At 39.2% G+C, this 24,802-nt stretch overlaps 1 protein-coding gene across 1 annotated transcript in view; it reads right to left on the reverse strand.

Annotated features, from left to right (window-relative positions):
- Positions 1-14,419: 14,419 nt before the first annotated feature.
- RAB21 (RAB21, member RAS oncogene family) overlaps positions 14,420-24,802 on the reverse strand; it is a 24,090-nt gene continuing 13,707 nt past the window's right edge. The window contains exons 2-7 of the mRNA XM_009273239.1: positions 20,276-20,335; positions 19,987-20,094; positions 18,393-18,456; positions 17,518-17,572; positions 17,000-17,088; positions 14,420-16,091 (exon numbers count right to left, since the gene is read on the reverse strand). Coding sequence (XP_009271514.1) covers positions 15,952-16,091; positions 17,000-17,088; positions 17,518-17,572; positions 18,393-18,456; positions 19,987-20,094; positions 20,276-20,335 — 516 coding nt within the window. The 3' untranslated portion in view covers positions 14,420-15,951. The remainder of the gene's footprint in view (positions 16,092-16,999; positions 17,089-17,517; positions 17,573-18,392; positions 18,457-19,986; positions 20,095-20,275; positions 20,336-24,802) is intronic.

Genomic DNA, 24,802 nt, shown 5'->3' on the forward strand with positions numbered 1-24,802 from the left:
CCGGCAGGGGGGACCACGGAACAGCCGACGCGCCTGCCCGTGCGCCGGGGACGCGCCGGCTCGGAAAGGCAGCCGGCCTCCGCAGCGATGAGAGCAATACTGACCCAGCTGGACGGTGCAAGTATGGCAGTAAGGAGGAGAGAGGGGATTTTTTCCTCACCCGTAAAGCTTTTTCTCAGCCACCTGAAGTTGTAGTTACAATTTGAGGGCCGTTGAAAATTTGATATAAAACACACACCCTGTTCTCTCCAGTTGTTTCCGTTCTCTTCCTGCGGTTGCACGATGTAAATATCAATGAAACACTGGCCCATAGGCACCGTTAAGCTGCTCTAATACCCATGGGCCAGATTGTTACTCTTAGTGAAAAATACACTGCCTTCAAGATGATGGCTTTCAACACATAACACGTTCATATTCATCACGGGATAAAGCCAAACCTTAATTACCATCTCATCGGTGTTAGCCAGTATTCAGCATTCATACCTGTGCAGATTTATAAAGTCTGAAAGAATTCTCCTGTGGACGTCAACAGGTTTTGATTGGTCTTCTTTACCTGGAAAAGCATGTAATGCATGGTATTATTTAAATATAAAAAAAAAAGTAGTTTTCACTTAATGTCTGCAACATTTGATCCTGCTGAGAGCCATAAATAAAGATGGTTTTTAAGACATTTGGTATAGTCCAACACCTTATCATAAAACATTTTGAGCAAATAGTATGTCCCCCAAATATTGTTTATTTGAAATAGGTGAATGAGATGCTCACCAGGAAGTGATTTGCTACTCTGAAGGAACAAAGGTAATTCAGTCTTTTTTTGTCTCTGTCAAAAAATGTCATCATAATTTGCTTTCTGACTTCTCAAATTAAAAGCTCATTTGGCTAGATTAACACCCATACTGTACTTTTTACCATGGAAAACCAGATTTGCTAGTCTCAAGACATACTGATTTACTTCAAAGTTGTGAGAGCCTGTTGTGACTCTGTATATAAATGTGCATAAAGATGAGAAAATAAAACTGCAGTCAGAACACAAGTCCTTGTAGTAATATCTAGGTCTGGAAAGCTGTATGGGTGTAGCAAAAATGGATGTCATAGCTTTGGCCTCTTTCTTTGAATTTAGTAAGAGTACAACTGAGTGTTGAGGTGAATAAAAGGAAGAAGGCTGCACGTTAAAAATACATCACCATAAATGAATTGCTTTGAGAGGTGAAATTGTCATTTGCCATCTTCCACACCCACGATGGTTTCATCTCATTTGGTCTCCCATGTGTTTAATCTCATCCTTTCCCTTTCTTACCACTTTCCTTTATTTTTTTTCTCCTTGCCATATAATCGTACGTTAGGTACACACCCCTGTGTGATCCCATTCCTCTGTCCACTTCCTTTTCATCTCTCAGCTCCCTGAAGTCTGCAGTGAACAACGGGGATTTCCTTCGCTTATCTCCATTGCATACTCTCATTCTAGCACTCCATTGAAACTACTTTGTCAAGGTTTCTTTCAAAGTTCTTTTCCTAGAAGAAGCTCAGAATTAAGATTCCCATCTCAGCTTCGTTAGCCTATATCACAATCTACAACGGACTCCTTGAAGTCTACTCTCTTCGCTAGCATGACTGCCATCTTCTAGTTCTATCTCTTGCACTTGATCATTAGTATATTCAATCAGAGTTCCTCTCTTTGTAGGTAATTGTGTTAATAAATATGTATTTATCTCATGACTCACTGGTTTATTTCTACTACAGCCATTAATCCTGACCCAAATTAAAATCTTTATCATCTGCAGGCAGCTAACAGACAAGATGGTTTTATCCTCCTCCAGACTCTCTTGGCACTCATCTCTCTCTTCAGTATCAATACCCATCTGTCTCCAAGGCCTACAGCTTGATTGATGCCTTAGTCTTAGATATCTCCCTGGATTCTCTCTTTCATATGGTAGCTAGCTCTCTTGCAGACTTTTTCTTGTACAACAGCTCCAAAGCATAGCTTTTCCTGTCTATCCATACAGCTAAGCATTTTCTTCTTGCAACATTATGTTTGCTGACACTGACCGATACAATTCTGATCTGTTCAGACTTGTGCAGAATGCTTTTGCAAAGGTCATTCGTCTAGCCCATATCCCTTTAACCCTCTCATCTAGCTCCTCCTGTCCATCTACCAACTCTCACCCTTCTCTAGGGCCCAACATAAAATGCCCTTCCTCATTTTGAGGAAGATTACCTCCTACTCACTGCTAAAGGGCCAGCTTCTGCATCAGGTCAACTCGGTGCCAGACTGCCTACTATTTGTAAAATTTTCATGTGAGAAGTTGTGTGGCAGGCTTTTTCCTCAAGCTGATCTTCCTGCAGGGCAAAAACTCCCATAGAAGTACACCAAGCTGTCTCATTATTCTTCTTTAAATACTGTCCTCCCTTTTGCTAGAAAATTAATCCCAAAAATTGCTATCAAGTAGATGGTTGATGAACTAAAACCACCACTGATGGTGCTGACCGCTACACTGTCTCATTGTTTCCTTGTCTATTCTGTCTGTCTGCATCCCTGTGTTGTTTCTTACTTATTCTTTGATTGTCAGTGGGACTGGATAAGGTCTTTATTTTTCATATGACCATAAAATATTTAGGTTGGAAGGAACTTTTGTACATCATCTGGTCCACCTCGCTACTCAAAGCAGGACAAATTTAGTAGTTAGGTCAGATTGCTCAGGGTCACTTTTGCTCTGTGACAGAGCATATGACCTCTTGGTGGACTCAGGAACACAACTGCAGAGGTACCCTGCAATCAGCTGAGAAGCATGATTCTCAGCTGAAGGACTGAAAAAAGGACCAAAACTAGTGCATGGTGGTTGGAGACATGCTCAGTGTGACATGCTTACAGAAGATCCTGCTCTGAGCAAGATAAGTGTTTTCCATTTTCTCCACAGATGATGGTTGAAAAATCTTGTTTATCCCTGACCTGAATGAGGCTTAATGGCTGCTTTTCAATGAATCTGGTCATTTAAGGGCAAGCCAGTTCAAGAGACTACCATTCAAATTCGCTTACTTACCTGAGTTAGAGACCAAGCTAAAGAATCTAGCACAGCAGGGTCTTGTTCCTTTGTGAGATTTTTAAGGTACTATGGTAATACTACTACTGCTACTAAAAGTTTCTTCTTTCAGTGTTTCCATCGCTAAAAACATGCTAATTAACAGTTAATTACAGTGTATCTGTAGGCTCACTGAATGCTAACCTGTGCTCCTCTATGCATTTTCACTTAAGCTTCCAGCATTCCTGTATTCATTTGTACAGTCACTCAGTGAGAATAGAAACACTGAGTGAGAACTGGAGAATACTAAGATGCAGACGCCACATAAGATGTGAGCAGTGAGGAACAGCTACTGTACACCCCTTGTGAGGGGAGAAGGGGTTTAACACAATGGGTTTATGTATCTGTACACAAAATCAGAGTCGCTTTGCCAGACATGGAACTACGACTGTAAATAATGGCAAAAGTGCTCTTCACAAGAAGGATGGGAGAAAAGGATCACTTAGCAGGGGACAGGCTAACAGAGAGAAACTCAATAAATTTTTGAAAGAGATGGAGCTGTGAAAATATCCAGGAAATGGTGAATTATTTCTAGACTGATTTTCTTAAACATTTTAATCTAGATAAAGGTTATTTAATTTGTTAGGACTGGTTATTGTTGCCAGACCTGTGCTAAGGTAATCAGTGTTTGTACTGGGGAGTTGTAGCTCAAAATCTGACCAAAGAGACATAACTATTTTCCATTATTCCCTAAGGAAAGCAGCAGCTAGGACTTTGGAGACTAGACTTGGAGAAGACAAGAGGTATAAGAAAGGTACAATTTTAAAAAAACATTGACCAGTAAATACTTGAACATGCCTGAGGCTCAATGGAGCCTGAATGCTTATAGAAGTATTATGGAGTTCTGGATAAGCCTTGAGAAAAAACATGGAAAAACAATGACCTGACTAAAACCCTATCTTTAAAACATTCCTGATCTTTGGATCTAGAATTGTGCCCAGCCCTACTCAACGTGCAGTTCGAAGGGAAGAGATTAGAATGAAGAAAAGAAGCTGCTTCAGTCTTCAAATATAGAGTTTAAAATGTACATGCAGATGGAGCCATCATTTTGCAAATATACAGGTACACGGCAAAAGCAACATACAAGTAATTCTGAAAAACAGCTTTACAGAGAAACATTGTATGCCAACGGAAGAATGGTTAGAAACATATTTATCTTTATTTAAAGATATTTTAAATCTTTGATTCTCGGGAATTTCCCAAGAAGCACCATAACAGAGGAAAAGGTGGCCTTCAAAGGCCGTGAAACAAGCCCAAACTGAACAGCTTTCACTCCTATTGTGCAACCAGAACAGGGAGCAGCACAGCATTACCTGAAGGAGCTGTCAACTAAGTAAAGAATTAAAAGATAAATCCCATTTGTATTACTGCTGGACATAAGTTAAAGCTTACATTTCCAAAGTTAATAAAACTTTGTTGGAAAACATCACTGGACTATATGATACCAGAGTATGCGTGTGAAGTCATTGGAAGAGTGCCATTCATACAGGGCAAGGGACTAATCTTCAACTTGTCATCTATTTAAAGCATTAAAATTCAATGCATTTGTTTCTCATCTGGCCTTAGGACCACTCCAATCCTTGGGAATCATCCATTACTCCCAATGACATTGGTATTACTACCAATGACAGCTTGGTATCAGTCCCACTGAATTGCACCCCTAGAGTTTGAAATTAATCCTCACTAAATGATAGTTCTCTCACAACCACCAGGCTTGTTCTTTTTGTTTCCCAGAGAAGTCTTCTCTCAGAGGTGCCTTAAAGTTAAGCTTGAGGCTTCTCAGGCTTAGCATTGAGACTTTACTTTCCTTTGAGGGAGATGTGTTCAATGCAGCTCCCTTCTCCTTCCACCAAACATAGAAAAGGAGTTTCTGCTCCAAGTTGCTTTGGTGAATGATCGACGGGTCCCACAGGACTCTTCCTGGGTCTCCTGTCCTACCACACTGCTCTCAGTGTCCCAGTCACCACTTGCCTCACTGTCAAGAAGGCAGGAGCATTTCAGAGAGCTCTCGGTCCCACAGAACAATTTACTCCACGAGATATATGACTACTTACTAGCTAGTTGCCCAATCTACCAGACACCCCTCTTGGGCCCTTCTCCCTTGTTCTTTTGCAAACTATCATTGCATAACAATAAGCATATCATTATTCAAAATGGAGAGCAAAATGACTCTTTGCTATCAGGTTGCAATATCACAGGATCACAGAAAGGTTGAGGTTGGCAGGGACCGTTAGAGATCATCTAGTCCAACCCTCCTGCCCAGAGCAGACTGCAAATCAGATTGCAGAGCAGAACAGATCAGATTGTTCAGGGCCTTGTCCAGTTAGGCTTTGAGTATCTCCAAGGATAGAGACACCACAACCTTCTGGGGCAACCTATTCCAGTGTTTGGCCACCCTTAGAGTAAAAAAGATTTTTCTTATGCTTAAATGGCATTTCTTGTACTTCAACATGTCCGTTTCATCTTGTCCTTTCACTGGACACCACTGAAAGAGTCCAGCTCCACCTTCTTCACTCCCTCACATAATGTATTTTTAAACGTTGACAAGATCCCCTGCGCCTTCTCGAGACTGAACAGTCCCAGCTCTATCAGCCACTCTTCATATGACAGATGGTCCAGTCTCTACCTTTGATAGCCCTTCACAGGCCTCACTCCGGGATGTCCATGTCTCTGTTGTACTGGGGAGCCCAGCACTAGACCCAGCACTCGGGAAGCCTCTCACCAGGGCTGAGGGGAAGGATCACCTCCCTCAGCCTGCTGGCAATGCTCTTCCTGATGCAGCCCAGGATGCCGCTGGCCTTCTTTGCTGGCTCATAGCCAACTTGTTGTGCAGCACGACACTCCGGTCCTTCTCTGCAAAGCTGCTTTCCAGCCAGTCGGTCCCCAGCCTGTAATAGTGCGTTACGTTATTTCAGTTTACAAACCCGAATGATGCACAACACCAAGTTCCACAGGCTGACATAGTGCTGGCACGTTCCTCTCCCTTTTCCATAAGCCCGTTAAGAAAATAATGGGGCAGTCTATAGCTCTATGTTAAAGTCCAACCCTTCGCACGCTACACAGATGGGAATCTAAGGAGGGTATCTTCAGCCTGGTGGCTCACTCTTCATTGGATTTTAAGTAGCCATCTGTTCTAATAAAGCATCTTCTGCCCCATAAAGGTAGTCACAGCACCCCAGCCAGCACCGAGTGTGCAACCAGAAAGTGTTCCTGGCTTTCCTGTGGTTTCTGTTGCTGTCACAGCTGCAAGCATAGCTATTATCGCTATGCCAAGAGCTGTAGCAGCTGCTATTGTTGTTCACTCAGCTATTTCAGCAGAGTTCCAAGATCCATTCCTGTATTCAGAAGTGTCAGCCACCCACGTGCTCAACCACATGAAAACCTGACCCACGCAAGACAAGTGCGGATTCTGTCAAGTCCTTCCATCACAGGCTTAATTTGTACAAACAAAAACCCCAGAGAAAACAGCAGAGAAACAAAGGTAAACAGTGCCAGAAATAATCTTTCCCTTTGACCTTTTTTTCTGCTCACAGGAAATTGATATATTCTAAGCCTTGCTTTGACATATACAACCCACAATTTTTCCAGGCTACTCCAGTTTGTCACAGATCACGAGCAGACAGTAAATGGGGTGCTGTCCTGGACAGCAGAACCACCCAGGAGGAAGCTGCAGACCAGGCTTCTCTTGAGTTCCTCATATTCTAAGAGGTACCAGTCCTCAGAGTGAATTATATTATAGACAATAAAGGAGATATCCCAGGATTTAGCTGTCACATGCTCTCGTTTTCCACATACGAGAGGAAAATGTAAAAAAAAAAAGAATCCTCCTATCCTACTCCACAATTAGGAGAGCAGGAGGGAGATCAGACTCTGGCTGCATCCATTCAAGTCAACATGTAAGCCTGGGGTACTGACCTAGTCAGCCTGGCTGTTTAATCATTAGTGTGCTCTTTTCTATAACTACAGCCATGCGATTTAAGGTTTCTCAGACTAATACCTAGATGCAGTGTGGGGAACAGCACAGCCACTTCAAGCAGGCAGCACGTAAACATGACTCAAAGGGCAGAAGAGGACTTAGCCACCTGGACGAAAGCTGTACTGTGCCATTTGCTCTCAAGGCCACAGCTCCTTATGCACCCTGGCCTAATTTATTTACCAGCAACGATGTAGCCCCTTGGACCAGGGGATCTTCTCTACTCACTAATTGTCTCTACCTCAATGTCAAACCTGAGAAATGAAGATATGATAGCCTTTCTAACCTGTTCCTCTAAGAAAACATAAAAAAAACCTTAATGCAGGTACAGTAATGTTCCACGCTTGGCTGCCTTCTGCCACAAGGTTAGACAAGGGTAGGGACAAAGAAATTAAGTACACACAGACTGAAATTAAAAGGAAGGAAATCCCATTCCCCAGCAGCATTTATTTGTATTTAGATTGTAAAGGCATGGAGATGTAACAAGACATGAAGGCAGTACACTGGATGATGAGCTTTCTTCAAGTATTTGCACTAGGTCACATTTTGTATATCCATAACCACAGCTGTGAGTTCCTGTTTGTGAACCTGGTATTTTTTATCTATGCATATCAAGTATTAATGGAATTCCAGAATATGAAACAACCCAAAACATACAAGATTTGTCATAAGGAAACATTACAGTTGGTACAACTGATCACAAGTTTACAATAGCTTTGTTCTCTCAGTGGGACAAGAAACTTATTTTTTAAATATAAAAGCAGCCGAGCAGACACCAACAGGAAATGCTCTGCATTTGTCATGCAAGGAGAGATGCATGATTTCATCAGCCTCCAGAGAGACTAGTTGGAAGCTATCCAAGAGTGATGACTAAACAGAAACTGATCTGTTGTTTGCTGATTGGCACAGACTAGTATTGCCAGAGTTTGGAATGCAGAAAACAAAGACAAGTAACCCCATCACTTCTACATAGGCATTACAACACCGCCAACAGGCAACATTTCCTGGAAAGAGCAGGAAACTAATAGAACAATTGTTTTAGGGTGGGGGTAGTCAATGCTGTATTTCATCCCAGCCATTCAAAAAGCAATGCTAAGGATGGGTCTGTGTTACTAACACAATACTTCCTTCTCTCAACTTGCCATCATAGTCCACTTCAGAGATCACTCCATTTCCCATACAAGCTGAAATCCCTAAGTCCCTGAAAAAGAATCAGTGTCCCATGGTGCCAAGCACTGCAGTATTCACATACTGCAAGGATGGTCAAGATTTCCTTGAGGTCTCCAATCAAAGTACAGTTTAGTGTCATTTTAAGCCTCAAACCAACTTCTCTAACCAGAATGGGCACATCTTATGGCTGAGGATTGTTTTGCAATTACTCTATGTCACAAAACAATGGGAAAGTAGACTGGCAATCAGAGGTGCATTGGATGCTCTGCTGCCTCTTGCTATTTGAAACATTCACCATAGGACTCCGATTGCATCATGTAACTACAGGCAGCACACTTGCTCTTCACCATTTAATATAGCCCCATTTAATGAGATGCTGACAGACTTTGGAAAGACTGAATCTGTGAAGGAACTACATTTACTCGAAAAAGCTCTTAAGATTTTTCTTTCTTGACCAAAAAATTCTCATCAAATAGAAAATACACTTTCTGACACAAAGATCGTACGATATAGCTATTGATTTTTTAAAAGTGCAAGTGAAAGGGCTAAGAACAGCCAAAGCAGAAACTGTGCAAACTCCCCTTATCTTGCCCTGCTTTTCCTGTTGCTTGCTGTTTTCACTCACAATGTCCATCCAGTTCAAGTCCACAGGATCAGCTGAACAGCAATTTTCGCTAGGAAAGCATGTACAAACATTTATTGTGCAGGTAGGACACCAGTAGGATACAAACACATAATTGGTGGACAATTCCCATTCTTGAGCCTTGGTTGCAGGTTTAACTTGGTTTTGCTGCTCCCTTAGCATACAGGCAGTGTGCCTGGGGCTATCATTAAACTGGCAAACGTGGTTCAACAGCAACAGCTTCTTCCTCATGAACTGTTCTGGGCTGCCCAAGACCAGTTTTGAGAATCAAAGCTGCATTTTGATGGGTGCTGGCTCATGCTACAGTCTGGGGTATGCGCTAGCATAACATAGAGCAACCTCGCTGAGCCTGGTTTGGCATCTTAAAGCCACCTTTCATCACATCATACTCAGATGGGTTCAGAAATTTGTTATTGTATTTGTAACAAAAAACCCTGCAGTCTCAGTTTTTACCAAATCTCTTTGTAAGCCAGGCCACTGCCACCAGCCTCCAGTAATTTTCAGGGCCACTTTATTACAGACTGTTCATCAAGTTTCAAATTCTCTGACTTAATAAATGTAAGATATAACAATTTTCAGATATGACAGTAACAAGAGTTTCCAGCTGTTTTCTTGTATTGATTTTCAGCATACATTTTTCCCCTTTCTATTGATCCATTTCCACTTACATGCATTTTCACTTTTAGTATTAGGCACTGATAGAATAGCAGTCATGCTAAAGAAGTTCTTCTTCCTTTAGTTGATTGATCATTTGGAATTAATTTGTCACAGAACTATCTTCATGCAAGTGCACTGGTATATAAAATACTCTTAAGATGTATTTAAGAACTCCAGCTGCAGCAATGGACTGGGAAAGTTAAGGTTTGTGAAGCCTCTGCTAGATACTGTTTTTTAATATGTTTTTTCAAAATTTCTTTTATCCACAAATGCCAAATAAAATATTCCTACAGCATTTGACAATGTCAAGTTACCTGGTATTATAAATGCTGTGTCCTTTTCAGTGTTGGCTTTTGCCCTGCTAACATCTTCTCTGGGTTCAAAGAAAAGTATACTATTTGATTGAGCCTGATAAGCTCAATGAGCTTATCTGATGAGAAAAATCCAGTAAGACAATCATTATAATGCCTGTATTATCAAATAGCACTGACAGCACTTAAATCTTCAGGTATCAAGTGCCTTCCTCTTCTCCCTTTGCTAAGAAAAGCCTGATTAGGCAGTTTCTTGTTTCCTGTTCTGAAAAAAAGAAACCACTCGTTCTCTTCCACTGTGAGTCCCAAATTCGTTGACCTTTCAGAATGGAGCAATGGTTAACTTGAAGAAGGGTCTGCAGTTTAACAGTTTCAACAGCTCAAAAGAGATGTTACATGAGTTTGGATCCATCACAGGATCTCAACTACTTGGCAACAGATGATAAAGTAGTCCTTGCTCTCTCCAATCCTCTTGACTGATTTCTTCAAGGTTACTTCCAGTATCCAAGAATCAGGAGTCAGGTACCCGAGGCAGCAAGAATTCACCATTAAACTTCCAATTTTCTCTCTTCACTGGTTTGGAGGCAGGATATGACCAATTGCTGGGGAAGATTGTTGCAATACTGCTACTCATCATCTTTTGTTGTCATACTTTCAAATTGCATTGCTTCTAGGTGACCTACAATGAAGTATTAAAACCCCTTGCAAGAGATCAGTGAGACTAGATACACTGGGAAAAAATGACTTGTCAAGAAGTAAGAAAATCTCCTCTTGACAAAAAACAATGTTCTCAAACTGAAAGGAACTGGGTATTACTGCTGTAGTACCTATCACTGTTGAGAAGAGCTAGAGAAGCAAGCGGACAACGTTTCTTTTCTTGTACAGGGGGATCTCCAGCAGGGAAAGTTTCCTGTAGTAGTAATTCATTAACAACGAGGATCAGTGCAGCCAACAAGCAGAAAAGAGGGCTTCTGTCCCTCTCTTCCACATTCACTCTGCAGCTGCATCAGGTCATGCTGCTTGCCTGGGTGCACAGAGCAGTGGAAATAGATGGAAACAATTATTTTTGCAGTCTATCTTTCAACATCCTGGTACTGAATAAATACAATCAAAGCTCCAAACTATCCAGTGGAATATGAATGAGTACACAGCTCCTCCCTACAGTCACAGACATTATTTTAGGGCTGTAGAACATGCCAATCAATTGAATGTTTTGGCCAAGTTTGGTAAACTTAAGTCTTAGAAAAAAAATTAAGAATCAAAAGAGATCAGCTTGAAGTAAATATTCATTTTAGAAGTAGAGCAATTTATCATTTTCATCAGGTTACAGTAAGACTTCCTCCAAGCCAAAATATTTTCAGTTATCTTGGACAGAATAAATACCTTTGTCATAATGGTGACAGTTTCATAGATTCTCACTTTTCAAGACATCTCAAGACAAGAAACATTCCAGATTCTCCACAACTCTCAAAACCATTTATCCATCTCATTCTGCTCGATACAGTGGCCAATGACAGCTCCAAAAATGCAAGAGTACACATTGTTGTTATTATAGAAAAAGGCTTAATTCAGTAGACAGCTACATCACTGAGATGCACAGGTTTGTCCTAAATAGAGGAAAAATCCTGGCGTTGAGCAGAATCCCCCAAAGAGTAGCATGAGCAACAGTGCTCAGCACAGTTAAAAGAGAGCTAGTTTTAGGTCTGTCTTTGTTGAGCTTGTGCAGCAACTGGTGCCAAGGATCTTGGTCTTCATCTGCAACTCCTTGACACAACTGTAGGAAAAGTTATCCTCACTGCAAAATATATTTCCTGACTTGTCAGGAAAAATATCCTAAGCTTTGATGCAAACTAAGATTAACTAAGTCAGTTAATTGTAAATAGCTCATAAATTAGCATATTCTAATCAAGCTTTTAGTAGGTTAGTATTGTGTCTGAAAGCCTGTTCAAAGTTAGTTGTATTCTCTTTAGTGAAGCAAAAATGGTATTTCACAGAAGGAAAAACAACCTAGGAAGTAATCTTCTAAGTCTTGCATTAGGCAACTACCATTGCTGAGAAGACACACTAGCAACTCCACCAAGCAGTGGTTAACTCCGCACCTCACTCCCAGCACCTTCAGTTTTTCCTGCTTGCCTTTTTCTTTCTACTTCTCCTTTTCCTTCCACAAAAAGCAGAAAACAGAGGTGGCTGGCTCCAACTCTTATTCCCATACTCTATCATTCATACCACTTAACTGCTTTCAGCTTGTTGAGATTCCTGACCTCCATTTGTCCTCAAGCAGGACTCCCATTCCTCTTGCCTTCTTTAAACTGTTTTTTCTGACAGCATCCAACATTTTCAGGGAACTCCATTTGAACTCCAACCACCTTCCATGACCTCACACCCTTTTGCAAAGCTTTTTTCATCTGGCTTGGAATCTGAAGTAGAAATTGAATTACTAGGTTCTTCAAGAGCTGTAGGCAGAGATGCAAGTTAAACACCTAGAACAACAAAAGTGGCAGGATAAAAAGGGCTAAGGGATACTTTTTAATGTGGTAGTAAGCAAGAATGCCTGTCCACAATGTGCAAACACTGAAAAAAAGCATGTGATCAAGGCAACACTTAATTACTTGACTGCTTCAAGAGACCAGCCGATTCAGTTCATCTGGACTTTGGATGTCCCTATCTTGGAACCATATGCGAGATCACTGCAAGCCAGATGAAGTCATCACCCCAATCTTTACAGCTAGTTACTCATCTCTCCAAGTACTACACATCTGAATTTATTAGTGTCCTTACCTGAATCAGTCTATCTGGTCTTTTATAATTTCTGAACTATAGTCCAAGTGCAATAAGGCAGTGTCCGTAAATAACTCCTAACAGATACATACTGCTGCATTAAAGTGTTTGGACTTTAGTTTGCTAGATTTTATTTCAGCAAGTGATAAATTTTCATAGCAGCAGCAAGACTGTAAGCAAGTACTTAAATGTTGTTTTAGAAAGGTATTTGTAGTAAGTTAGACCTTTTTTATTATAGCATACAAGTAACCTTTGCCAAGATTTACACTGAGGAAGTGTGCTCAATGTTGACTTACTTGCTGTAGCAGGTGTCTGGCTGGTTCTATGCATCCCACAATAGAGGTACTTTCTAAAGACAGACATAGTTGTTCTCTTGCACTCTTCTCAGAAGAATGAAAACTAGCTTACTTGTTTTCAGCAACAGAAGTTAGCAACAAGAAAACAGTTTTCCTTAAGACATACAAACCAGGCAATCTAGATGCATTTGCTGGAATCTAAGACCCTTGAAAACCAAGCCACACAGTAGTAATACCAGGTTACTTGCATAAGATCCTGCTCAAATATTGAAAACCAAGCTATCTGTGCTTTCCTATATATTCAATGCAAAGAACACTCTAGGTATCTTCAATAAAGTTGCTTTTTCCTGGAACTGTTGTATTTTGTCCGCTGACAATGAATAACTGAAGTCTTTTGTTAATCAGTCTAAACAATCCATAACATTTTTACTTGTGTCTTGGAAACCAACTTCCCTGACTTCATGAAGCTATACTTCTTTTGTAAGGTAATATAATGATACCCTGCTAAGCACAGGTTTTAAGTTCCATAAATAAAGTCCAACCAAACTGCAGCTTAAACAGGAAGATTTCCAGAGACTAGTTTTCAGGCTGTAGCTTAAGAGAAGTAACTTCTGAGAATTTATTTTAAAAAAATTTCTAATAGCAACCAGAACCTTTTTAATCATACAAAACTAAGCTTCCTTACCCCCACTTAAGTTCTCAGTAGTAATAGTTTTAGTTTTGCAAGAGACTTAAGAGTTACTGTCAACATGGCTTTGTTAGTTTTGTAATTGACAGAAGTCACACAGAATGCCCCTACCACAGAATACACTAAAGAAAAACTCTTTAGCACAGGCAGAAAGATACATTCTACACACCGCTTTTACTTCAAAGTAGTCAAACGTAACATTCTCTTGGGTTAACACTAGTATTAATTTCCAGACCAAAATTGCATCTGTCCACTTCAACAAAGTGGAGAAAGCTCTGCTCTGGAGAGAACACATATGCTCTGGTGTAGGTAAGCCCTCATGACTCATCTGCTTATCAAGTCTAGTTGAGGTTGGGTTGTTTGTTTTTTCCATCTCTGCAAAAAATGAAATTTGAATTAAAAAAACTGGAACTCCTATTATGAGGAGATTCCAGTCTCCAACATGGAGTCTTGCCAATTTCACTCCTCATATCAATATTGTATCACTTACAAGACTGACTTTCATTTAACTGTATGGATTTGAAGGTACTGGTTTTAGATCAAACTGACCTGTTTTTCAGCTTTGGCAAGGCTCACTGTTAAGTTAAATATAGTATGAGAATGTTAACTTAATGGTGTTGCTATATATACACACATATAATCATGAATTTTAGATTCATACCAAAGCGCTGTGCAGCCAAGAAACCTTATCTTCACTAGCATGAACAGATCACCTTTGTCCATCGTACATACAATCATGTCAGAAGAACACAGCAACGGTAGCTTAAGAGAAAGTATCTACACCACAGTTTAGGCAGAAGGGGGAAAAAATGCACCAGGACCAGTCTGTATCAAAGCCATCTATTTCAGAGAAAATAAAAATCAGATTGAAGACAGCACACTTCTCTTACACAGACTGATTAGTTCCTACTACTCCTTTTGCGCATCGGAACATACCCACACCATTCAATGCATTCATATGCAACACTAAGTCTACCCTTCAGAAAAAGGAAGGCCAAGGAATATTCTATTTTGTCATAGACATCACCTTTACTGTTTTTCCAAGCATGACAACTTAAGTAAAAAAGTCAAAGCACAAAACATTTTGAAGTTTCAGCTACCACCATTTGTGTTCCTTTATAGCAATAATAGTTTATACACTTTTTCTGAAAACCCTCCTCCCAAAACTTAAGTGGGCTTCAAAACGCTTTACAAGAGAAAGAGCAAGTCAGGAGTAAGTTCTGTCTAGTATTCCCAAAGTTACAATTACATCTGACAAGTTTCATATCTTCCATTTAATCCCTCCAAATCAGAAGCAGTTCTAGTTAATGCCAATTCATTTGTTCACTCAAGCCCTACAATACAGGGAAAAAAATTATGTCATTAATAGTTTATAACGCTGTCTTGGGACACAAATGTATTAATGCAGCTTAAGAGTTTCCCATGCATCTGGTTTACTGGATACCAGATAGATGAGGGCTAAAGTTGCTTTGACTTTCTGGGGATATTCTGAGAGGCCAAAGTAACTGCAGAGGCAAGATATATGCATGCGCCAACTGTTTTAGCTGGGAGTCAAACACCTCGATGTTAAACAGCAGTCTAAGGAAGCATTCTCTTCCCACTAAAGGGATAGTCTAAATACTGCTGCTTGCCAGAAAAGGCTTAAATAAATGCTGTAGCTATGAATGTAGCAAAAAAAAGCTGTTTTCAGGTAGGGGGAATAGAATGAGCAATCCAACAGTACACGTGAAAAGCTTGCATCTTTCACTGACTTATTCACTTCACAACCACTGACAAGACTGATGTACATATTTCTGCACCTGCAATTGTAAAAGCAGATAAAATATTTAATGTAATTTACAATGTATTTTACCAGCTTGGCATACAGGATGAACAGAATATATCAAAGTAGTTGACAGTTATAGGCTTGTGGAGGCCCTGCAAAAATATTACTTCAGATATCTGCTAATTTAAAAAAAATCAATTTGCATTTTAGAAGTGATACAATTCAACCTACCACAAAATACAAAGAGCTGCAAAAACATATACCATTCCAACAACAATGTATATAAGTTATTAAATAATGATCTGATTTAAAAGAATATAAATGAAGCCTTTAAGTAGGTCTTTTCTACATGCATATTATTCCTCATTAAAGAAAAATATGTAAAAAGGCCATTGGTAATTGCTTTGTTAACCACGGTAGAAAATGCCAATTCTCTGGTCACAGACGCCACTAGTTTAGCACTTAAGGTCTCTGCAGTGTTACATGTGATTATTTTTAAATACTGTTAATTCTATTACTCCATTGGTAAAGAATGCGTGACTTGGAATATGGCAGTCTTCATATTGAGAGGGCAGTGATGCACAGTTTTATAATTATCCAGAAGAACAGCACCCTCCACTGCTCTGTACTTGTGGCTCATCATCAATGATCTGTACACCTCGCCTTGCTATTCCTGACTGACTGGAACCATTGCCTCTTGCTCTTTCATCCACTTGAGCAGTTTCTATCATTCCTGTAAAGGAAGAAATGTATTAGATTAGATTCCACTGCATTTTTACACAAGACTTTGAGATCTTAATCTATTTGAGTTACATGCACAAAGTTCAGCAAGACTGGTTCTCCTATTTATTACACACAAGTAAGTACTCGGGTATCACATGGCGTAGCTGTGAGAACATACTTAAATCTTCCCAAAGCACCAAAAATCCAGCAGCTCCTATTGACTAAGGGAGACCTTAGATGCTCAAATGTTCTGGAGTTAGTGACTTCAAAAGCTAGACTTACCCACCCATATGAAGAACATTCTGTCAAAAGAGAAAACAAACAAGAAACCCCATACACCACACATACCACCTCACCCCCCCAAAAAAACCCCCAACCTACTCTTCAGACACACAGGTGAAGTTTTGCTTAAATCCTTGTATCATAAAAACACAATGAATAGGACAACTTCCCTGTGTTGCAACATTTTTATCCTACATTCCGTGATCTTTACCATTTGCTTAGACTGCTGTGTAAAATCCGCATCATTACAACTTCAAGTTTATGATTTGTTATTTACATCATTTGAGAAGAGTTTTGAAAGAAGTTGGAACAAAGGGCTTGAAGCAGGCAACAGTGAGACCAGTCACATGAAGTTTGATTTGAGGTTACTATTTATGCATGCTGAGTGAAACAGCAGTCAGTGCTCCAACAAATGACAAGACATTTTTGGAGTACAGCATGAATTTGCAATATTGTAAGCATCCATACATCAAGCTTCCATAGCTGTTACAATATGCAAGTGGCTTGAAGTAGACTCAGATGAAGTCAGTTCTTAGTAACAGTTTACATTAAGGCTTTTCTATATGGTTCTAAGCATTCTGAAGCCTTGAGCATTTTGTGAATGAGCTCTTTACCAACAGACTAGATAATACCTACTTTTACAAAGGTCAAGAAACAGTTCTTCAATTCCTTTGTTCTGTTTAGCTGAAGTATGATAATGTTTTGCTCCAACAGATTCAGCATACCTGTAGGAGTGCAAATACAGAACTTCATTGTACTAAAGGACTCAATCTTTCTAAGCCACTTTACATAAAGCAAAGAGATGATCACAAGAGGTTTTATTCTGAGTTTGGAGTTAATCTACACATGCTGAGTCAATGTAAAAAGGGAATTATGTGGTTAAAACTGTCATGATGAATGAAAAACACTGTTAAAGAAAATCTAATGTCTAGAAGTGCATTTAAACTGCAAATGTTGACTTTAATCATGTACAACTCCAAGTTACACTTTGGTCAGTAAGGACATTCCAGAACTCAGATACCAACAGAACACGTAACACAGCAGCCAGCTAGGCACTGCTGGTTTATGCCTGCCAGTTGTTAACAGCATCACAAGTTTATTACTCCAGCATAATTCTGCAATGACTGTTTCTATTAATAATTGGTGTGACTTACGTTTCTGCTTCTTGCACTGAAACATGTCTCTCTTTTTCCAAGTCTATTTTGTTACCTGTTGGAAACAAGTTAATCTTTCAAGTCTTTGTACTCCAAAATTATCCAAAGGAAAGCAGTCATGTAATCATCATACCCCATCATTTTCTTACAAGCTGTCCCAGTAAAGACCAACTCTTACACAGGTCTCAATTTGGAGCACAACGATATGATTTAAGAATCCCCTTTCACTCAAGCATTTACAGGCAACGAAGATGAAGTTCTACTTCTGTAGATAAGGATAGCTAAATACCTCCATATAAGCCACCGACTCAGCCTTCTGCTTTTCTTTTGTGGTTTATTAGCAGCTTATCTGTGCTGCAGAGGTAGTTTTTGTAGAATATCCATACGTCTATCCTCATGAAAGTGTTTTAATCACTAGATCCGATTTTAAATCTAAACCCAGCATTTGTAGCATTGCTTGCGTTGAAATATCCAAGCTTTAAGACTCATTCCACCCCCCAAGCACTTGATTAAGAAAACAGACAAGCATCCAGTCTATGCCACTGAGAACAGTAAAAAACATGACATTTGAGTACTTGCAAGAAAGATAATACACATTTGAGGTTTATCTCTTTGTTAAACTACAGTCTGCAGGTGTCTGTATGATGCACTTCTGACATGGTATATCATTAAACAGCTTGTTTTTTTGAAACTAACTCTTATTTTCCTCAATGTGATCTACTGGAACTAGCTCCAACTGAATTTTAAATGTAAAATTAACATAAGCTTTACCTCTTCACATGTACAAGCTGTCAAAGCAGTGTTTGGAAGATGCTATTGATCAAAAGAAACACTTCTGATTCAGTCATTAGAATCACATGTTAAAGACGACTTACCTACTATACATAAACAGATTTCATTTCCCAACATTTTTCTTAATTCCTTAACCCAGTTTTTTACCTGCAAAAAGAACAGAGGTAAGTTTATTTTCACTTGATACACTACTAGCTTCGGCACTGCAGAATTGACCCATTTCCTTCATTAACTGCTTACTCTAGACTTGAAACAAACATGTTGAGAGCAACATAGATGGACAAGATATTCTTTAGAGAGCTACGCATGGCTCTTGTTCAGCAGGTTTTAGTTTGCAGTTGAAATTAAGAGCAAATGACTTAGATAAAATGGTTCAATTACTCCAGAAATATAACTCACCACACTTGTGTTAGCCTCACTCCAAAGAACAAGTTCACTGCATTGGCCACTTTAGGTCAGGCATGAGATCTTTTATCAACAGGCACTTACTGACAGATCACAAATGGTACTTTAAAGGTAGAGGTACCTGAACTGAGTTGTTCAGGTTAGATAATAACAGATGTTTGTTTCCTGAGAGAACAGATGGGACAAGAGTGTCGAGTCAGCTGATGGTAAGGTATCTGTTATTAATTCTGTTGTCATGCTTTGAAGTTGTATGATCACTGCATTGACTTAGGGACTGCTATTTTAAGGGAATTTAAGTTGTGAAGAGAGGCAATCACTTCAAGAACCTAAAAATAGTTAGGATACATGATACAGAGGTAGTTATGCAATAACATCTGCAAATTAACCTTCCTTCTTCTTTCTGAGAATTTAAGTGTTTTACTATCACAGAATTTTAGTAAGTAGGGCTCAGCATGAAAAGGCACAAGTTGGAGTAGTACTCACAAGCCTTCACAATTCTGCAGAGGAGGGGCAAGAGTTTAACTGCCAGCACAAGTGCTTTACTTGCCCTGCATCAGACTATTTAAATTACTTAAGCTGTTGTGGAACTATACCCTTATACTACTTCTATCACTGCTAACCCAAGCCTTGCCCATACAACCACAATTCCTTACTCCTCTACACAGAAGTCTTACTGGTTTTGCCACAAGCTAATCGGAGACAAACTCACTTAGGAAAGAGTGTCACCAGTTTTCAGCTAGAACATCCTATAGAGTGATAGCACTGATTTGACACAGGGTTGGAAAAAACCTCCCCTGCTCAACTAATACCGCTGTAAAATAATTAGCCATCAAATTTCAGGTTTTGATGAGGATCTGAAGTCCAAATATCTATTATCACTGAGAAAGTAATGTTTCCACTACCACGTATTGCAATTTCAGAGTTCTCGGATCTGTGAAAAGTCACGTCACTTAATACCTTTTAGTAATTTGGTTTATACAGTAGAGATCAGTATTGGATACTATAACAACAGTACTGGTTTATGTTTATAGCCTGTCACAGGTAACTCACACATCTAATTCTCTGGTGTTCTTTGAATAACCCTGCTAGAACTTTAGTAGACTGAAAAAGTCAGCCTTCAAAAGAATACTAATAAGGCATATACTTCCATTATATGGTCTAAATTTGCAGATGTAATATGTATTGCTGAAAACAGAAGATTCCCATTTACACACTCACATCAGACTATCTTTCAATCAGTTTACATCTCAGAGGTAAAAATCTGTCCAGTACCTTTTGAAAAGAGTCTTCATCTGTTATATCATATACTAGAATAGCGCCATTAGAATCCCTGTAGTAGATCGGCCCCAATGCATGAAATCTTTCTTGACCAGCTGTATCCTGCATTTAATACACTTGTTAGCATTTAAGACAAAGCAAACAATACTTCAAGAAACTCCAAATACTTTGAAATTTTACTTTTTTAAAAAGTGCTTAACATTTGAGTTCTAGTAAACCTAAGTAATTTTTCAGGAAAATATTTTATTTAGGTAGGGGAGGGAAAATAGGAAAGTAAACATACCCATATTGCAAGGTTTACTCTTTTCCCACCAATATTTAGCTTCTTTGTAAGAAAAGATGCCTGGAAAGCAAAACAGATTAGAGTTAAGTTTTACACACAAATGTCTCATTTGACTTCAGATTAATTTACTAATAAAAACATCTGAATCAATAGAAGACAGATTTCTGGATCAAAATACTCTTTAAGCCAGAAGGCTGAGTCAATACTAAGCCAGTTAGTCATTTCACTACAGTTTGCCAGGAGTCTATTCTAAATAAATCTGGCTTAAGCCAATCATTTATTACATCTTTTTGCTGCTGTTTTGAATGATTTGGGAAGGATAAGAGTTGTGTGGAAAGAGTCTGAATTCACAATACTGGTAAGTCTAAGCTGAACTCGAAGCATTTCACAGGAGTACATGAAGTTTGGGTAGGAGCCAGCCTAACAGGATCTTTGATTTGCAGGAATCAGGCAAAGTAGTTCACTATTAGTGAGCCACTAGAACAAAATAAAATAGTTTATCACTAAAAGTCTCAGAACACTATTTTGCAAGTTTCCTTATCTGTATCTTTTCCCCTTTTTTTGCTACGTGAGCCCACAACTCTCCCCATCTGTTTTTGGGGGCTTTTTTGAAGCAGTGGTGTGGTTTGTTTGGGGGTTTTTTGTTTTGGTTTTTTTTTCCCCCCCCTCCAGACACTGTTCCTGAAAGCTCAGTGATATGCTTCTCAGCTAACACACAAAAGGAAACCAAGTGGCAGGATGAGAAAAGCCTCAGAATAAGCATACAAGCTGCTCTAAGAATTCTACTACATTATCTTCTGAAAACATTTTAAGTTAATTTAAGTTCACAGTTAATTCAAAGATAAGTAATCTCAAACAGCTCTTTGAAATAAGCTACTAATTTTGGTATTTTGACTCTAGTGTCTTATAAGTGGTCTGAAGAATACTTATACACTTAGAAGAAAAGGATAATGCAATTATAAGAGCTAAAATTCCATTCTCTTTATATGTCTGTAGAAAATATTTTCTTTCTTTTAATAGCTCAGTTTTACATGTCCATCAGGTCCTGTTAGGAGCTGATAAAGGGGCCTGAGCAGAACACAAGGAAGACCCAGCTGGAAAAGATTCTCTTGAAAGTCACTGACTAAGAGGCAGGTGTATGTCACCTGCCCCTTGACTGCTTCATCTTCAACAGAGGCAAGCCAGGCATATGAACACTGCACATAGCACTGAACCTCCTTGCATTGTCTTTCCCCCCTCCACCCCCCAGCTATCTTAGACAGCCAAGACAGCTTTTCCAGGTTATGCAAGTCCAGCAAAGCAATCAGGATCTGTATAGCATGATTAGCACCACATCAGCGGCTCTCTTGGGTTGGCTATTTTGCAGTCCTCCACACATTTGAGAGACTAGTACACAAAAGTTGTATTTGTCTCGAGCAATTAACTAACAGAAAGTGTCTACCCGATTTTTTTTTAAAACAGTTTGACAGTAGGTTTATTATTGGAGTAATTCCAGCACAGTTCACTTGATATCAATTTATAGCTTAGAATTATTTTATCAAGATGAGAGCACTGACCTCAATATTTCAATCAATGGGAACCAAGTCTAACTGTCCCCCGAGGTCTGACAACAGGTTACAGATTGTATTCATTGCTTGCAAAAAGCCCTACCTTTCCTGCATCAGCTTTTTCACATTGTTCTAGATAAATGTTTTCTTATGTGAATCAGCAGCTACCCTAATTTCAATTTGCAGGTCATCAGTATCTTAAGTACATGACTTGAAGCTAACATAACTACAGCAACACATCTCAGCAGCCTCCTAACCTCAAAGGAAGTTCCAGTTCACCATTTCCCCTCTAGCTAGCACTTAGGGAAGGGGTACATGGAGAGAAGAGAAACAGCTCCCTTTCACTAAAAGCCTTCTGTTACTAGCACAAAAGAAACTCTTCTGTTTGGGTGTACACAGGTTAACTTCACAATAGACTAATACTCAAGTGTTAGAATTCAGATAGGAAAGCATAAATATACATTAGATAAAAGATTCACACTGACCAATTTAAAGACTTCCTGTGCTCTCCCCCATCACTGAGCTCACCCTGCAGGAAGTGCCAGCCAACATCACTAAAAAAAGTTTCCAGAAGGCTACAGTCTCACCACCCTTTTTGTTGCAATATATTGGAATAAAGCACTAAACAGTACTTTCTTTTTGTAAGTCAGAGATTACTGCAGATGGAGAGCCTCTTGTCTCAGTATCTAGTGATCTTTTCATACGATTCATCAGTGTGGCTCCTTTGCTGAATCAGGAGCTAAGCATTATCTAATTTTGGCTTTATTGGAACAAAAGTAATTTGGTGCAATACTTTGAACTGATGCCATGAAACAAAGCCACTTTATCAGATTAAACCTTTAATCTTAAAAAAAAAAAGATGTTTTGCAAAAATGTCCCTTCATTGCTTAATCAGATATCCTAGTTTCTTGTTAAGCAATACTTTACTGATGCCATGAAACAAAGCCACTTTATCAGATTAAACCTTTAATCTTAAAAAAAAAAAAGATGTTTTGCAAAAATGTCCCTTCATTGCTTAATCAGATATCCTAGTTTCTTGTTAACTTATTTTTTAAGGGATGTTTTAATTTGCTAGTGAAAGAACTTACTAAAACTTTCTTCTAGAACTGTAAGGTGTAGGAAAACAAGAGTAATAAAGATAATACTTCACAAGTGCACATGATGTACATTAAGATTCAACAGCAACTGACACTGTATTTTACAATCAATAAGATGTATATGTGGCTAAGGAGGCCTAGAACAGAAAAGCAAATGAGTTTAAAAACAGTGCAGTCCGTTAAAAGATACAGGTAGCAACCAGAAACCTAATCACAGTGGAGAAAAAATCTCAACATTGAGTGTGAGCACGTGCTTCCACTCCTCTACAAGCACACACACACCCCTCCAGACAGCCAAAACCGAAAGCTCTCAAGCCATAGTATCTAGACACATTTTCCTGTCAACATTTTGGAGCCTTTAAAAGGTCCATTTTATGACAATTGTGACCAGTCTGTATTCCAACTCACTTTTTGCTTCTAAACTTCGGTTTTCCACTACAGATTTAAAGAACGTAATTAACAAAAAAACTACCAAGCTGCATCACATGACAAACTACTCAGCTCTACTCTTTCTTCATGGGATATGAGAATTCAGCTATACATGATCATTTTGATGCACTTTAAATGATTGTTTGCTCAATGCTACACTTCAGCTGCAGCTCTGACACCTACAAGCTACTAGTCATTTCTGTAGCATAGCAAATATCAGTTACCTCTATGGCAATCAGAGCTACAATCAGCTTGCCATAAATACCACACCATGCCTAGTAAACCTACCAATAGATTCATCCAACAGCAGAGTGTTAACAGAGGATAATGAAGTTTAACACACGTTCTTTTTAGCTCTTTATAGGAAAAACAGAGCAACAGTATCTGCTTATAAAACATTCACTGTATTGCTTCCAGTGCATCTCTAGTGTTTCTTTGGTTTTAAAGGAAAGTTTCACTATTAAATACTTCTGAGATACCCAAGCCACAAGAATTTTCCCCTAAACGCGCAGGAATAGCGCACAACTACCCTAACGCTCTTTTTTGGCATCACCTACTACTAGTTCTGTACTTCACAATCTCAAAAGTAGTTCAAAACCCACCAGTGGCCCACGTGGTGGCAGGGTTTGTTTCTTTATTTACAAAAAAAAAAGTATTAAGAGCAGTATACATTACAGTGGTAAACCCACACTTTTATGTACATGCTCACAACTGCTAGGAAAGATGCTGTGCAACTGGCTTAACTGCAAATAAAAAGGTTAAGCAGAGACATCCCAAAAGACTTAACATACAACCCACAACATATAGTCTAAACATGTTTTCTGAGACCATGTACAATATAAGCATTTCATTTTGTACCATGGCATGCATGCCATTCAGCGCTAGTAGGTAATGGAAAAACATTTCTTTCAAGCAGACACCCTGTCATATTTCATAAGTGGAACATCACTTTTTAGTTCTTTATAAGTTAGCAGACGGCACTACTGAGAATCAGGCCAAAATTCAGTGAGATAACATGACAAGCAAGCCTTAAGAATCTTTCCTGTTATTAAGTCATAAGCCTTAATCTCACAAACCATTTTGTGCAAGCTGTTCTCTTTAAGTAGTATTCGGGTAGTTCAAGTGTTAGGATTTGAGAACATGAAGACGACTATAATTAAGAGAAACGCAGCACATATGAAACACTTAGTCACCAGTCCACCACCAATGATTACAATAACATTACTTTCAAATCATACTTCCCAAGATTCAAATACATTGATATACATAACTGGAAAATACAAACAGTTAGCATTCAGAATAGAAACGAGGCCTTTCAGTACTGAAAGCTTAAGTCTGAGACGTAAAAAGAACCAGAAAATTAGCTTCCAGCAAACTCGGCGGGGGACAGCCACCATTTAGAGAGCGGCAGTGGTCACTCTGGCCACCCTTCAGCAGGGAGAAAGACGGGAAGC

Source organism: Aptenodytes forsteri, unplaced genomic scaffold, assembly GCF_000699145.1.
Source record: "Aptenodytes forsteri isolate BGI_AS27 unplaced genomic scaffold, ASM69914v1 Scaffold366, whole genome shotgun sequence".
Classification (NCBI taxonomy): domain Eukaryota; kingdom Metazoa; phylum Chordata; class Aves; order Sphenisciformes; family Spheniscidae; genus Aptenodytes; species Aptenodytes forsteri.